At 47.8% G+C, this 15393-nt stretch overlaps 1 protein-coding gene across 1 annotated transcript; it reads right to left on the reverse strand.

The window, feature by feature from the left end:
• Nucleotides 1–250: 250 nt before the first annotated feature.
• HPSE (heparanase) lies at nucleotides 251–14147 on the reverse strand. Its single transcript, XM_065837800.2, has 12 exons — nucleotides 13929–14147; nucleotides 11995–12140; nucleotides 10469–10594; nucleotides 9905–10078; nucleotides 9249–9420; nucleotides 8899–8946; nucleotides 6513–6606; nucleotides 5711–5817; nucleotides 4670–4784; nucleotides 3247–3365; nucleotides 2944–3090; nucleotides 251–2209 (listed from the first exon to the last, which is right to left on the reverse strand). Exons 1-12 carry the CDS (start codon nucleotides 14102–14104, stop codon nucleotides 2050–2052), a joined length of 1584 nt encoding a protein of 527 aa, XP_065693872.2. The 5' UTR covers nucleotides 14105–14147; the 3' UTR covers nucleotides 251–2049.
• Between the last annotated feature and the right edge of the window lie 1246 nt (nucleotides 14148–15393).

Genomic DNA, 15393 nt, shown 5'->3' on the forward strand with positions numbered 1-15393 from the left:
CTCTCCTGCTTTATTTGTACAGAGCTGGCAGCTGCTCTCAGTTTAATATACAGCACTCTAAAGGGAAGTCACCTTGGGTGTGGAGAGCTTAGAGTCACAGAATCATTCTACGATTCTGGTTCCATGGGCATTTACTCTTGCTGAGAATCACACAAAGCACAGTTGATGTATGACCGAAAGAAACAGAGGGAGTTTTCCTGTATCAGTATGCCAAAAAGGAGTCTTAAAGAAAAAGGCAGATTTCCAAAAGTTGGTATAAACCACTTTAATAAAAATCTTCAATATAAAAGTCACAAGCATTGAAATAAAACTTCTAGAAAAAGTTCTAAAAAGAAGCTACCAGGCAAACAACTTTGATGTCTTAGTTGTAACTTATAATAATAATATTATCACCTTTTTATTGACCTAATTTAAGACTTTCCACATAATTTTACACCGTGTTTGCTTCTTTTATTGAACTTGGGCAATGTCAAACCTTACTTTTTGTCATTTCTGATCTATATTACCTCCTGAAACATAACCCTTCACAGAATGCACCTGCACTTGGATGCAAATACCCCTTTAATGCACTTAAGTTAAATATAAACCTTTTATTCTGCAAATTTCCATCACAGCTTCAAAAGTACATCACTTTTTAAAGTCTTCACATTAAAAAAGGTCCCTTCCCTACCCTGCCCTGCGTTAAAACCCCATGTAGCTTAAAAAGGGAAATAGAGTGGCGTTTTGTTTCGGATTTTTTCCGCTGCTGTGCTCAAAGTATCATAAGGCATTGACGGTGGCACGCATTACGTATCTTCAAGAAAAAGAGATGCAAATAAACACATATGGGAGACCACAGGTATTTTCCGAGGCGTTTTGCTGCCCTGCAGACCGGCAGCCTGTGTGCCAGAGGAACCACAGCCAGGTGTACGTGGGGAAGGCACAGATGGGGAGAAAAGCCATCGCTAACACAGATTTCTGGCCGAAATGGGCATTTCCCCCACAGAATGGATGAGAGCCTGCCCATGCAGGTTTGTCTCCAGGGTGCTCTGAGGCTGCTGAAGCCCTTCTGATGGCTGTGGGGACATTGCCTCGTCTCTTTATGCTCTCGTTTCCTCCAGGACAGAAGAGACCCGAGCGAGTCAGGGAAGGCAAAGCAGAGCTTCACCAGCAGATAGGTCCAGGGAAGTCCTTTTCACCTGAACTGCCTGCGAGGTGGTGAAGGTTGAGGAGTCGTAAACCCTTGCTGAGCGGCCCACAGCGGGCTTGCCAGGGCACTGGTGGGCTCCTCTCTTCTCCCGGGGACGCAGCATGTTAGGGCAGAGGTGGACCACCCTGCAGGAACTGCCTGCATTTCATGTGTTAAAAACCTCACTTTCGGAAAGCACAGGGCTACAGCTCCATCTTGTGACTAGACTCTCCCAGCTTGGGAAAAAACATGTGCTGCTGCCCCAAATCCTATGGAAGACATGGTTTCTCAGCAAGGTGTGTTCCCCTGCAAGCACCCGGATCTTGGTTTGCTTTTCGAGTCCCGAGTTCTCACCCTGAGATGTCCTCAGCCACCACAACCCCTCCTCAGGCTTCCCCCCACCATGGTGCAGGCAAACCCACAGCTGTACAGCTCACATAAACTCCCTGCTCACCCTTTATGAAGGTGAGCTCGTAGAGGAGCTGCTTTAAGAGACGAGCTTACACCAGCAAGCAGGAGAGGGAAGGCTGCAGAGCCCCAAGCATGACTTGAGAAACTGATGTGGTGTGGAGGAGGTTCCTGTACTCAAGCACAGTGACCCAGGCTGGACCGAGAGCAAAACCAGCCCGTGCCTGGGCAAAACCAGCCCCTGCCTGGGCTTGCTCCACCAGGAAAATCCTCCCGGGAGCTTAAGGAGCATTTTTCATGTACAAATGACCCAGTGAGACCTCATGTCTTCCCCAGCCCACCAATGATACCAGCACCAGCACATTGCATCCCTTGCCAGAATTAAATCTTATGGGTGAAATGTGAATTTCTAGGGTTAAACTTCCCTACTAGCTAAGTGCTTTACATTTATCCTGTGCGTGTGTATTAACCATTTAAATGCAAGCAATAGCTTTGGCATTTTTGATAACATAAAAGCCATATGAGAAGGCTGGAAGGCCAAGCGTACTGCCGGGACCAAGTGGTTTTTTGATGAGCTCTGGCAGCGTTTTGTCATCCACCATCTGCAGCACACGGCCATTCAGCTCAATAGACCTGGAGGGGGACAGAGAGACAGTCTTGGCAGCTGTGCGCTGTTTGCACAATCAGCTCTCGACCTGAGTGCAAACATGAACTCAGCCCAAAGCCAAACTAAACTTCCCTGCAGGGTTTACACATACAGGCACACAGAAAGCATCTGCTCTACTCTCTCTGCAAGGGCTTCTTTAGAGTCATAGTGCAAGCAGGTGAAAAGTATGTTTCTTACTCTCCTAGTGAGGTTAACAGCAGAACAAGCTTTGAGAAGCACAAATTTAAATTGTCTTATTTTTTCTTCTGCAAATATTAAGGTATCTTCTGTGCTGACAGAGCAGACCCTTCCCGTGCTGATGTGTTAGAGCTAGCAACAAAAGAAACCACAAAAAGCCTGAACATGTTACTGTAAACCACTATCCAGTATGTGGGAAAGCTATATACCTGTGCTTTTGCAAAAGAAAAAGGACTAAGGAGCTGATCCAGAGCCCTGAAGTCTGCTAGAAAAAAGCTTTCTGATTAATATCAAACAATTGTCCTTTTACCTTAGCAAGCTTTTAGCACCTGATTTTGAGATCTGATTCAAGACAAGTCAGACCTTACTGAAAATAAACAAACAAACAAAACACAGATGACTGAATGGTGATCCTTCTCTTTTTTTTCTTCCTGTCTTTCAAGCTGAACAAGGTGAGGTTTTAGAGGCCATCTAACACTACTCACAGTCATTTCTACAGGGACAGAAGGAATTTCACACTTACCTGGAAAGTATATTCTCTTTGCCATGAGGCAGCAAGAGGTACTGATCCACATGCTTGCTCCGTAAGTAATTAGGCAGCTGCAAATGTTGGGTAACATTGTAGAGGTTTAAGGCAAACAGCGTCAGGTCTCCTTCTCTGTACTTAGGGCTGCAAGGCAAGAGAATAGGTAGGTGCTATTGGGGATCAAGCGAGAAAGAGGATTTACAGAAGTAATGCATGTCTTAGCACCATCCCAGATTTTGTTGGCCTGGGGGCAGCTGTGGGCTTGGTTTATGGGAGATTTTCCCCTTTCTGGAGGCTTACTGAAGGGGGTTTGTGCAGTGGAGGTAGACACGGAGCTTCCTCTCATCGGCTCCCACCAGGCTGACCTGCAGTACCTTGGTGCCCACCAGCTTCTTGTAGAGCAGCGAGAGCCAGTAGTCCTGGGAGGCAGAAAAACACATGTAAGTGCTGATGTACATGCCAGGTACTCCACACAGTGCTTGATGTAACATTCATTTTGCTGGTAATTTCAGGTCTTTTTTCCCCCCCATAGTTTTTTTTTTGCTTTACTAATTTTTTCACTGCATCTATTTAAATTCACACAAACGGCATGGCTAAAAAGAAAACCCTGCCTCCAAGCTGCAGAGCAGCTGTGTTTGCAAGGTACCTTAGCATCATTTTCCCCTTCATATGCAAATCTCCGATCGCTGTTTGTGGAGGACAAACTGTTTGCATTTGGAAATGCCTTTCTGCAGGGCACAGGGCACCTCAGGTCTGAACACCCCCAACCAGGGATGAGCTGCCTTTCCTGCAGGAGCAATGCTGGGAAGAAGCCACCAACGACTTTTGTGCAGCTCCCTAGCATGTGGCTTTTAAACAGGTCACAGGATTAATTTCTTAATGGTAGTCAAAAGCAAATCTTCTTGACACCTCAGAATGATGCCCTAGAAGGAAAATAGTTGTGTTTTTCTCCTGGCATAGGGAGTAGTTGAACAGGCAGGACAGAAAAACCGCATACACTGAATTTCCTATGAGATGGTCTCTAGAAGCCTGTGATAATCACACCTTGGAAGCAGAAGAATGAGAGGAAAGCTAAAAAGCCAGACGTCCTTTCACCTTGGGATAAGTGCTACTGGCACAAAGAAACATGCTGCATATGCAAGAACAATGTTAAGTTCAAATAATGAGATTTCATCACAGCAAAACATTCTTTCCAAGTAAATCCAACTATGCTACATGCATGTTCTCATTTAATGATCCTTCGCCCACTAGAGAAGGCTGGAGATGTTCATGACCCAAAAATTGCTTGAGTCTAGATTTTATATTGCTTCGTTTTTCAGTTATGATGTGATTTATTGTAATACCTCATATCACTTCTGTTTAAAAGCTACTCATCACTCACCTGAGGAGTATTCAAACCAAAACACTGCATCTAAATGTCTCATGAACTCCAGAAGTGTCTGCATACAAATTGGAACATCACCTCCCAGTAATCAGTCTCTGCTGAAGATGACTAGGTGCATCCTTGCAGTTGCAGTAAATATCTTGTACCTATATATACTATATGAACCCATATTCAAACACAAACTAACTTGAGGTGCAATGACTGATAACTGCAACTATCCTATAAAATCTCACCATGTCTTGCATTGTAAAAATAGCTGACTTGCGTCTGCACATCCAGTGTTGCCTGTACAGAAATACAGGCAGAGTTCAGATGGCATTAGTGGGGTTGCATACATACTGGCAAGGGTTCAAAGTTGGCGTCCACCAGGTGATAGGTCCCTGCTCCAAAGAAAACCTGTCTCATCACCACATCAATCCCCTGCCTGGCTGAAAGCCCAAGTTTGTCCAACCACCTGCCAAAAAAAAAAAAGGCAAACAACACAGAGATGAAATTGCTGCCATCACCCCTCTCCAACCAGCTCAGGAAGTGGGAAACAAGAATTAGGGCATGATGCTGACTTTTTTAAAAATCACACAGCTAATTTAAATTCAGTCTTGCACTGATTACCTTAAATATTAATTTCAGACCACCTCTGACTGGAGGTCTGAGTTGGTGGGAACACTTGTTCTGCTCCGCTGCTTGCCTGGGAGACAAGGAGCAGGCGATGGAAAGCAGAACCACCAGTGAGTGCTCCTCAACTGGTCAAGGGCTTGAGGGCTGAGAGAAATCACAGCCAGCCACAAGGTCGCCTGTGATTACCAGGCTTTGACTGCTCAGCCAGCAGGCCCTGATGAAAAGATCATCATGCCTTACAGGAAGGAAAAAAAGATTGTAACCATGTTTTTGGTTATTTTTAAAGTGTGAACCACACATTCACACACATTTTTTTTCTGTTTGAGTCTTTAAACAGATCAAAGTGCAATGAAAAGCCTTAATTCCTTTATTCCAAAAGAATTTGAGTCCTTGGAGAAAATTATTTTAATGACAACATTTCCCTTTGTTTAATTATTTCACGACGGTCAAAGGAAAAGAAAACTGATCTCATGAATGACATTCTGTCTTCACAAGAGGACAAAGTTTGTGTTGCAGATCTGAGGGCAGAAATACATCTTTCTTACATTTTTAACCCCCCATTTCCCATAGGAATTTGCTATTACCTGGGCATACAACACACCCCAGGCACGGGGCGGGGAGCACAAGGGCCACGATCCTCAACCCACCCATCGCCTACGCCCCCCGGGAAGCCCCAGGGAGATGTTCCTCCACAGGGCACGTACACAACCCCCTTCAGCTGGGTATAAAAGTGTAATTTCCCCACACGTGTGGCATGATACTCACATAAAGCCAGCGATGTAGGTGTTGGACAGCCTGGGAGCTCCTCCGCCGTAGGCAGAGCTGGTCTCTCCAAGCCAGACCTTCTTGCCGGGCACGGTCCCGCCAACAATCTGTCCGGTGTGGGGTAGGGAAGGAAAGAAAGAGACAACAGTTAAGTTTGTGGCTACTGAAATAACGGGCAATCAAAATTTTGTCCTTTGGCCAAATGCCTACTTAGAATGTTTGCATTTAAGGGATAACATGAAATGAGGTGAGATATCACAAAAAGGACTAGAAGCAGCAGATTTATTCTGCCCCCATTCCAGATGAGGTTCTTAGGGACATGGTTTAGGGCCAGTGTGGGGTTATGGTACTACTTGATGATCCTGAGGGTCTCTTCCAACCAAAATGATTCTGTGATTCTATGTAGAATGAAGCAAGCAGCACTAAAAGCCAGGTCCTATAAACCTTCTTGTGCTGAGTAGTGGTATACTTTAAATTACACTGTTCTCAGGCTCTCAAAATATAAATAAATTGGGGTATTGAGGGATATGATGATAAACTACATCCCTGAATAATGACTACATCACTAAATGAGAATCTTGTGGGTCTGTGATCTATCTGGCACTGTGCTTGCTGCATGGCAAACTACTGAAGCTCACCTATTACTAATACAATTATTCTTTTTTCTTTTGATTTACAATGACAGCAGCACCCAAGCTTTGAGGATCACCATTCATTTTTAGTGAGAAATTGTATTTTGTTCAGGATTTTCTCCTAACCCGCTAGAAACTGAGCGTGGGAATGATTTAACAGGACAAGGCACCTCCAGGACTTTGTGTACAGCTGTGGCAAAGGTGTCCAGCACTTCAGGGCTCAAGAAATCCTCCCTTGTAGCTTTTCGTCCATTCACATAGTAGCTGGAAATGGGAAAGAAAGAAAAACAAAGACAAAACCAATCAAAATTAAGGAAAAAATACCACCACTGGTACAAAACACTACCAAAAGTACTCAGTTGCTTTATACATTTATCCACATCACTGGTTTTCTGTCCAGTTATTTTTATCTTTTTTTTTTTCTTTTCTTTCCCAAACGTGAAAGTATGTTGTTCATATTTAAGGGACTAGCAGGTATAATTACCTTGGTGGAGGCGGGATATCACAGAAATTTTGATCAACAGAAGTAGTAGAACTGGTGGGTTTTTTTGCATCTATTCATTTAGAACAAGGAAAACATCACTGAATAAGAGCCAGGTTCTGTAAACCTCTTGCTGAGGAGTCTGACACTCCTATGTGATAACTTGCTTTAGGATATTAAGTTACGTGGGGGACTACAGTGGGTCCATGGATCCCCTGATGGAGGGGATGGGAACAGAAATTAGCCTTGAAGATATTAAGGTTTACCCGTGAGAAAGATGAGACAGAAGGGAGTAAAAGAGTAACATTGATGATAGCAAAATTAGCCAAGGAGATGTTACTACTGCAACTTGTAACCAATAACAAGAAGACACTTGAGCTGTTAAAGACTATATAAAAATGCGTTTGTGGCAATAGATGGAGACTGCTGTTTGTACATAAAAGGAACTTGGTCTATGTCATTTGTCCCTCTCAGCCGTGACAAAGTTATATTAAAAATATGAGATTCCTGCTTCTGTCCCTCTGCTGGAGTATTTTGGCCATCTGGAGGGGAATGGGTTGGAGGCATCTCTCCAGGATGAAGGCTGCCACCCCCAGGAGCAAAAGAGCTTTTAAGTCTGGTTTGTCTGAATAAAGAACAGGAAATTGAGACCCCCATGGGCTTTACATTTCATCACATTATCGCTAGGTCCTACCAGAAGTAGTTGAAGCCTTCCAGCCACAAGATGAAGCTAAATTCTGATAATCCTAAATTAGTACAGGAAGTAATGTGTGCCCATTTAAAGCAAAAGCATCCACAGAGCAAGAACAGCCCAGGAAAGGACAAAGATATGCTTTATGCCTTGCTAGCAGCTCAAAATACATGGATGAGTCGTATATATACATATATACAATATAAGCATGTAAATATTTTCCCAGCTTTCCTGCTGCATTCGCCTCCATAGAGAAAACCACCTTCATGTGGAAAGTCCATTCAACCATGTGCAGTTCATTGCAGGCATCCTTGGGCCAACTTGGCCCACCCGAGCACTTTAAAACCGCATCCCTAAGCCACAGCACACGAGCAAAGGGCTGGGAACGCGTCGGTGACATTTGCACTGCAGGTCCCCGCACCCAGAACTGCCTCGGAGAGCAAAAGTCAGGGAGCAGGAGAAGCTGCACATCAATATGGGTAAAGGTCAGCCAGACCTGCAGGGCGTTTTTGTTTGTATTGAACACATGAACAGAGAAAAAAAGGCAGCATGTAACACATGCTGCATTGTTTACAAGCAGTTGAGTTCATTTGCTTGCTGAGTTATCAATGACTCCCTGAATTTGCTTTTAGGGAGTGAAGCTTCACTCAAGCCAATACAACCTTTCTAATGCCAAGGCAAGCACCAATGCCACAGGGATCTGACTCCATTTCAAAGCCCAGCCACCCTCAGGTTATTTAAAACCTTATGTTGAACACTTTCTGCTTTCGCAGAAGTTCAGCAGAGGCAAGTCTGCCGAGTAAGTCTGAGCTATCTTATTTTCCTTCTTCACTTTTTCACATGGGAAAGTGCATTTTATTTGCAAGCGCTGGCAACTTGGAGCTTTGAGACAACCAGGACTGCTGCTCAGGTCTCACTTGCTTCTGGTACATGAAACACAACATGTACAAAAAGGCCTGACCGCTGCAGAATCTCTCCTCATGCTGGGGGTAGCCGTGACCTTGTGCCCTTCGGAGAAATAAAGCTGGCATGCCATCTTTTTCTCCACGTCCCACTTTTTTTATCTGTGCATGTATTTAGCAAGCTAAACGACCTCCTTGCACACATTGCATTCCTTTTGGCTGCGCCTACGTTAGAACCCCCTGCTGCTGCTTTTGGGTCTGTGTACCACGTAGCCTCTTTGGAGAGGCATTTCTTCTGCGTTTCTATAATGCCCTCCCTCGATTCTTCTCTTGTTCTGAGCAGAGGAGTTTGCAGAGCAGCACCTGGGGAACTGCTGAAAGGGTATTTCACCCCCCTGCTACTTGTCAAGATGTTCAAATTGCCATTTTGTAAAGAAAATGGTTGTTAAGTAGAGTGATAATGGTATCCAAGCAGTACTTACTGGTGCCATGTGACAGAATCAATCACCTTCCCTCCCGATTTCAGGAAGCTGCAAAACAGAGGATGTGGTGGAGAATGAGGAATTAGGGGGGACTGGTGATGGGTCACAGCCTTCCATAAAAACACTGCCTTGCACAGCCTCCCCTTTCCCCATGGCTGACAGTAAAAATGGGGAACCACTTTGGCCCATTTAAATAGACTGGATGTATGCATTTGTATATCCTTAATATTGATTTGGAGCAGAAAATCCTTACAACCCTACCCAGATGCCTGCTCATGCCCCCTGCATCCAGGAGCCACTGCCACCCACACCCACGCACCCCAAGGGGGCTGGCAGGGCCCCACACACACCTCCTCAGCAGCCTCTGCGTGTGCTTTCGGGGCTGCCCAACGTCGGGGCCATAGAGCTTTGCATGCTGGTAGAGGGTATAGTTACTCAGGAGTTGGCGTAGGTGAATAAAATCTTGCCCCAGCTGGAAGCCATCAACGTAGATGCCGGATTTCTTCCTGAAGCTGTTGGGCTCTGGGAAAGACATGTGAGCATTAACAGCCAGCTCTAGTTTTGGGGCACAGAATAGGGCAGCTCGTTCCACGTGGGGAGCACCAAACCCCTATGGCTTCACATGATTTGACATGCTACAGGCGAGACATTTTAAGACAATGAGCATGGAACCAGAAGCCCGGGTGACACCGGGTGCTCTCCCGTGCTCTGTCCCAGCCTGTCCCCATAGGTGGCATTCTGCACCTCACGAGGCATCATTCTCCTCACCTCAGAGCCTCGATGGGAGCAGCAAAATCATCTCTATTTGCCCGTTTGTTGGACCTATTGTGAAACCCCTCCTCATAAATTGAGACCTTAATATTTCCCATGAAAACATAACATTGCCTTTATGGGCCACTCTCCAAACCAGGCTCTCATGAACTACCATGCCCTAAAAATCACCAGCCTGTACCTTGCGGCGATACCTTTCCAGGTGACCTATCCCACGAGTAGGCTTTGTACGTACCGTTCCCAAGCTCCCAGGAGATGTTGTACCTCTGCGAGGAGCAATAGTCCAGCAGCGCCCGGGCATTTGAGCTGTCCCACTGCAACCCAGCTTTCCTCAGCAAGGCGTTCAGCCCAAAGACCAGGTGAAACCCTGAGCAGTTTGCAAAGCTGTAGAGAATATCCAGCGTATTTCCTGCAGGGACAAGAAGGGGGGGATGTTTATCTCAAGGTTACAGCACGCTGGTTGAGCTCTGGCCATGCAACCATCTGTACTGCCTGTATTTATTTAGCCTGGTGCTGCAGATGTGCCAAGCTCTTGCGGCTGGACAAAAGAGCCCAGACTTTATTTCACACCACCCTGCAAGGTGCTGAGATCCTTCCAACTCCCTCAGCAGCTGAATACTATTAAATACAAGGTGGCAGATGGTAGAAAAAGATCTCTTAGAAACAATTCACCCACTTAGAAAAATACTAATTTTCACTGGTTTCAGTTCCTAACAGCCTACGACTCTTTTACTGTGGAAAAGAGATTTGCAGCCCCCCTGGTTATAAACCCTAGCAGAAAAATCCTACTAAATCTTACCTGTAATGGTGGTGTTTTTGTGCTTTTTCCAGTTATGTTCTGCAACAATCAGCTTTTCCTGGCTGGGCCACTGGGCCAACAGCAGCTTCTGAACAGGAGCAAACGCTGGCCTCAAGCCGCAAGCCTCTGCAGGGCAGAAGAAGGAAGAAAGCAATTAAACCCTTGTCCTCACACCAAGGGTCCAGCGTGCAAAGGGCTGCATCCCTCAGGAAGAAGCACAACCACTTGGTGCCAGGCTGAGAGCCAGTTGTTCATTTCTGTGAGACACACCCCTGCTTTCACAGTCAGTGCTAATGACATAGAAAAAGAGAGCTGGCTTGATTCATAAATTTATGTATTATATTATAATGTATACTTGAGAAGTATTTAAGATGATGGAAATAGAGGGGGAAAAAAAAGAAAAAAAGACTAAGCTGTGCTTCTGGAGGTTGGTATCATGGCAGTCACATCCCGATAAACTATTTTAGCTTGAGGATCATCCGGAAACCCTCGTTCCAGTGAGCTGACAAAGCTGGGGCTGTGGTGCTCGAGGAGCAGATAAGTCACCCCAGCATGCAGTGGTCTGGCAGGGGTCACTGCCGCCTTGCTGCGGGCAGATATGGAGCAACTCTTCCTGCACTGCGCGTCCCATGCTGGAGAAAGCACTGCCTGTCCCGTGCGGCTCCGACAGCAACACCAGCAGGAGTCATCAGACATTTCTCTTTCTTCAAAAGCTTGTGTTTTTTTCCCCAGCGTGCAAACCATGAACAAGCCGTAAACAGAGAGGAAGACACGAGCCTGAGTCACGGTTACACCCAGAGAGGAGGTGGCCACTCGGCGAAGTGGTACAGGGGGAAAAGTACCACCCGACTTCAAAACTGAGCATCACCTGTTGTACAGCAATGTATGATTGCACTGTTGTGCTATGACCTAGAGGAACAGACAGGAGTTTTTTTCCTGTGAAATGCCTCTGGAAGGGTTTATGTGCTTTTGCTAAGTTTAAGAAAGAAATGGAGTTTAATTCAGTAGGACCAGTACCAAGCTTGAGCAGTTGGCAGCGGTCTGCAGGTTTTGCACTTGCCTTGTCGAAGTGACAGGAGAGCAAAGCTGCATGGCCAACCTAGCTCTGGCTTTGGCCAAGCCAGAGAAAACAGACATTCTGTTCTCACCAGATTATTTCTTGCACCTGTTACTTAATTTTTGTAACGAAACCACAACTTCTGAGCTGACCTTGACAGCCTCCCTGGTGGTGGGGGAGCTCCCAAGGCTGCTGCGGGGAGCACAGGGCAGCAAAGGGAGATTCCCAGCAGATATCTGGGCAGAAATGAGGTCCCCCGCTCCCTTCCTCACTTTCCCACGGCTGGCACAGCTTCTCCCACAGACCGTGCTGAAGGTTCATGGATCTCCTCTCTGTAGAGGAGAGCAATGCTGGTGCCGCAGAGGACCCCAACACTGCTGCCGTGCCCTTGCAGCATCCCCAGCCTGCTCCAAAGCCATGTCCTAAACCCAGGGGGCTTTTGAGACTAATGCGCTGGCACTTGTTTTACCTTGTTGGGCCTGAAGCTCCCAAAGGATTTTTTCTTCCAAAGTTGAAGCCTTGTTGGGGTCAAAGATGAGAAAATCTGTCTCGGTGCCACCGAACCTCAGGAAGCCTGGTGATAGGGCTGTTGCCAAGGCACGCAGTTTGGGATTGCTGAGGAAGGGACATCAAGAAACAGAGAAAACGTTATACTCATACCAGCTACGGTTACTGTGTAGAGGCTAGACATGGCAAGTGCTCAGAGGGACATGCTACAGTTGGTGACCTGGGGGTGCCTGGTAGCCTCAGGTGATTCCTGGCCCCTTGCTGGACCTGCACCACAGCCCTCTGCCCTGTGCAATAGGGATGCTGCTGGACAAGCGGGCCAGGAGAGCGTCAGTGAGGGGGATTGGACTAGATGATCTTTTGAGGTCCCTTCCAATCCCAAACATACTGTGATACTGTGACACGCCTCAGGGAACACACTCACGGACAGTCAGTCAACTCATGGATATGAAGTGACGGAGTACTTCAAAACAGGCATGTTTTTTGTACTCACCATCCTTTTCCCCTAGATTTTGTGGTTTTGTTTGGACAAAACTAACATACTGGTCCCAGAAGAAGGTGTACATAAAACTGACTTTACGCTATCAGTCCCTAACTCCATCAACAATAGCCATTGCTTGGGTACCCAGGGAGAGATTAAAAATCCATGCTGGGACAAGCGTTAGCTTTGGCGAAGCAGGTTTATGAAATAACATAAGCTCTGCCGCTGCGAGTTGCACGCACCCCACGCAGGATGTACAGCACTGACACCTGGCCCTGGCTAGGGGAAACCGCGATGCATCGGAGGACGCTGAGCGTACAAGTGTTACCTCTGCTCTGCGGTGACCCGGTGACCTGTTGCAGACTAGAGGCTACCAAGTACTTCCCACTCCTCCAGGCAGCAGGGCCAGCCCCAGCCAGACACCCAAGGCATGTAGATGGGGCTGGAGGTCAGACACCTGACTACTTTCCAGTAAAGCTGGTGTCATTTTTTTCCCCCCATCTTGGTGAGGAAGAAAAAAAGGAAAGTGGTGCAAGGAGGGAAATCAGGATTGGAAAAATACTGTGGGGTTGAAAAATGGGGCCAGACAGGGGAAAAGGAAAGCACTAAGACTGCTTAAAAAGAAAAAAAAAAAAAAAAAAAGTAGAAACAAAAGAGCACAAAAAAAATAAAGAAAAGCAGAGGAGAAAAGTCAAAAGAAAAGTCAAGGCCAAGGCAGGGAACATCAACCCTTGGCAGTCCAGAGTTGTTCAGTGTTACCCAAAGGGAGAGACGGACTTCATTTTTAGAATCTCTTGATTCAGCTTTGACAGCAACAGACCTTCCTCAGCATTTCTTTGACTTTGTGTTGATGCTGCCCCGGGCAAATTGTTTGCAAAGCTGCGGGAGCACTCACATGATTTTTAACTGGCGAAGGGGCAGGGCTGGCAGCCCCCAGCCCCCTCATGCGTAACCCTCAGCTCGGCAGTTTCCTTCTCCTTTTTTTTTTTTTCTGCTAGCAAAGCAGCTCCTCTCCTGAGTTCATCCCGACGCTTTTTCCAGCGATCACCCACCCGAGCTGCACCCTCTCTCCATCCATCCGGCCCTGTCGCTCCTTTCCCAAGCCAAACGGCGCAGGTCCCACCTTGCTGCCCCGTGGGGGGTGAAATCACTAAATCCCAGAGCAGAGGTGGTGCAGCAGCCTCCCCCAGCCGCAGCTCCAGGGAGGGGCTCTCCCCGTCCCCCCCGGCCCCTCCGGAGCCCACCGGGCTGCAGCGCTTTTGCCGGCTTTTGCCCACGCCGCGGCTGCGGAGCTCGCTGCCTGTCGTGGACTCCTCCCCCCTGCCGGGCACCTCTCTGCCCCCCACTCCAAAGACCCCCCTTTTTTTTTTTTTTTGCTTTGCCCAGAAGCAAGAGGGCGGGTGGTGACGGCTCACCTGAGCAAGGCGACATAGCGTGGGTCCCGGGCCAGGCTGGCATCCAGGGTGAGGGAGAGGAAAGCGGGGCTCACCTCCCCGCGAGGGCTGCCCCGCAGCCCCAGCCGCAGCACCGCCGCCCGCCGCTCCCCCACCAGCCCAAACCCCAGCAGCAGCAGCGGCAGCAGCGGTAGCATCCTCCGCTCCGCTCTGGCCCGCCGCGCCGCCACCGGCACCACCCCCGCGGAGGGCGGGCACGGCCCGGGGGTGCAGCCCTGCGCTCCCCGCTGGGAGGGACGGGGGTGTGGTGAGCAGCCAGCGCCGAGATCCCCCCTTTGCCTTCTGAAAGGGGCTGCGGACCGCAATAGCATCCTTGAAGCGCAGCGCCGCTCTTCGAGCCTCAGCCAGCCCGCGGTGTCTTCAAATGGGCGATGAAGCACCAGAAGCCCAGGGTTAATCTCCCAACCATTATAAAAATCAACCCGGGACTGAAGCTGGTTCCTTGCCAGCTCCCAGCCTTTCACAGGATCACAGAATTACAGAATGGTTGGAGTTGGAAGCAACCTCTGGAGATCATCTAGTCCAACCCACCTGCTAAAGCAGGGTCACCAGAGCAGATGGCACAGGAATGTATCGAGGTGGGTTTTGAATGTCTCCAGAGAAGGAGACTCCACAACCTCTCTGGGCAGCCTGTTCCAGTGCTCGGGCACCCTCACAGTAAAGAAGCTTCTCCTCATACTCAGATGGAACCTCTGATGCTTCAATCTGTGCCCATTGCCCCTCATCCTGTTGTTGGACACCACTGAAAAGAGTCTGGTCCCATCCTCTTGACACCTGCCCTTGAGATATTTATCAGCATAAATAAGGTCCCCTCTCAGCCTTCTCTTCTCCAGGCTGAACAGACCCAGATCTCTCAGTCTCTCCTCATAAGAAACATGCTCCAGACCCCCCATCATCTTCGTAGCCCTCTGCTGGACTCCAGTTAATTCCTTATCCTTTTTAAACTGGAAAGCCCAGCTTTCCAACATCACACCTCACAGCAGCTGACCAGCCTGCATGACTATGGACAGCTGTGTGCAAAAACAGCAGGCTGGAAAATGGCTACACGCTGACTGCTGCTACTGCTGCACAAGAGATCTACTGCTGCACAAGAGATGAGATGTCATGGGTCTCCACTGCAGCAAACCAAGTCACAGCAGCACACAGCAAGCCTGTGACAAGTGACACTTTGCAGGCCTGCCACTTCGTGCTGAAACTCATCTTCCCTGTGCTGCCACTTGGTTGCAACACAGGTATTTATTCTTAACAGCCAACCTACAGCTTGGAATTGCTGTTACAAGACTCATGCATGCTCTGGGTCTGCCCCCAGGTGCTCCCTGCAGAGTCCAGCTTGTGCCATAACTCTTTTTTCTTTGGCAATAGCCAGCCCTTCCAGGAAACATGCAGCTGCGGCCACAGGAAGGTTATTGCTTAATATGCACGCTAT

Source organism: Patagioenas fasciata, chromosome 4, assembly GCF_037038585.1.
Source record: "Patagioenas fasciata isolate bPatFas1 chromosome 4, bPatFas1.hap1, whole genome shotgun sequence".
Classification (NCBI taxonomy): Eukaryota; Metazoa; Chordata; class Aves; order Columbiformes; family Columbidae; genus Patagioenas; species Patagioenas fasciata.

Bases quoted from the DNA above. Each gene is read 5' to 3' on its own strand.
- HPSE (XM_065837800.2), bottom strand. From the start codon at position 14,104: ATGCTACCGCTGCTGCCGCTGCTGCTGCTGGGGTTTGGGCTGGTGGGG. The intron at 5,818-6,512 runs GTGCCTTGTCCT...CACACCGGACAG, and splicing joins CTGTACACAAAGTCCTGGAG to ATTGTTGGCGGGACCGTGCC. The intron at 2,210-2,943 runs GTAAGTGTGAAA...GTCCCCCTCCAG, and splicing joins AAAGAGAATATACTTTCCAG to GTCTATTGAGCTGAATGGCC.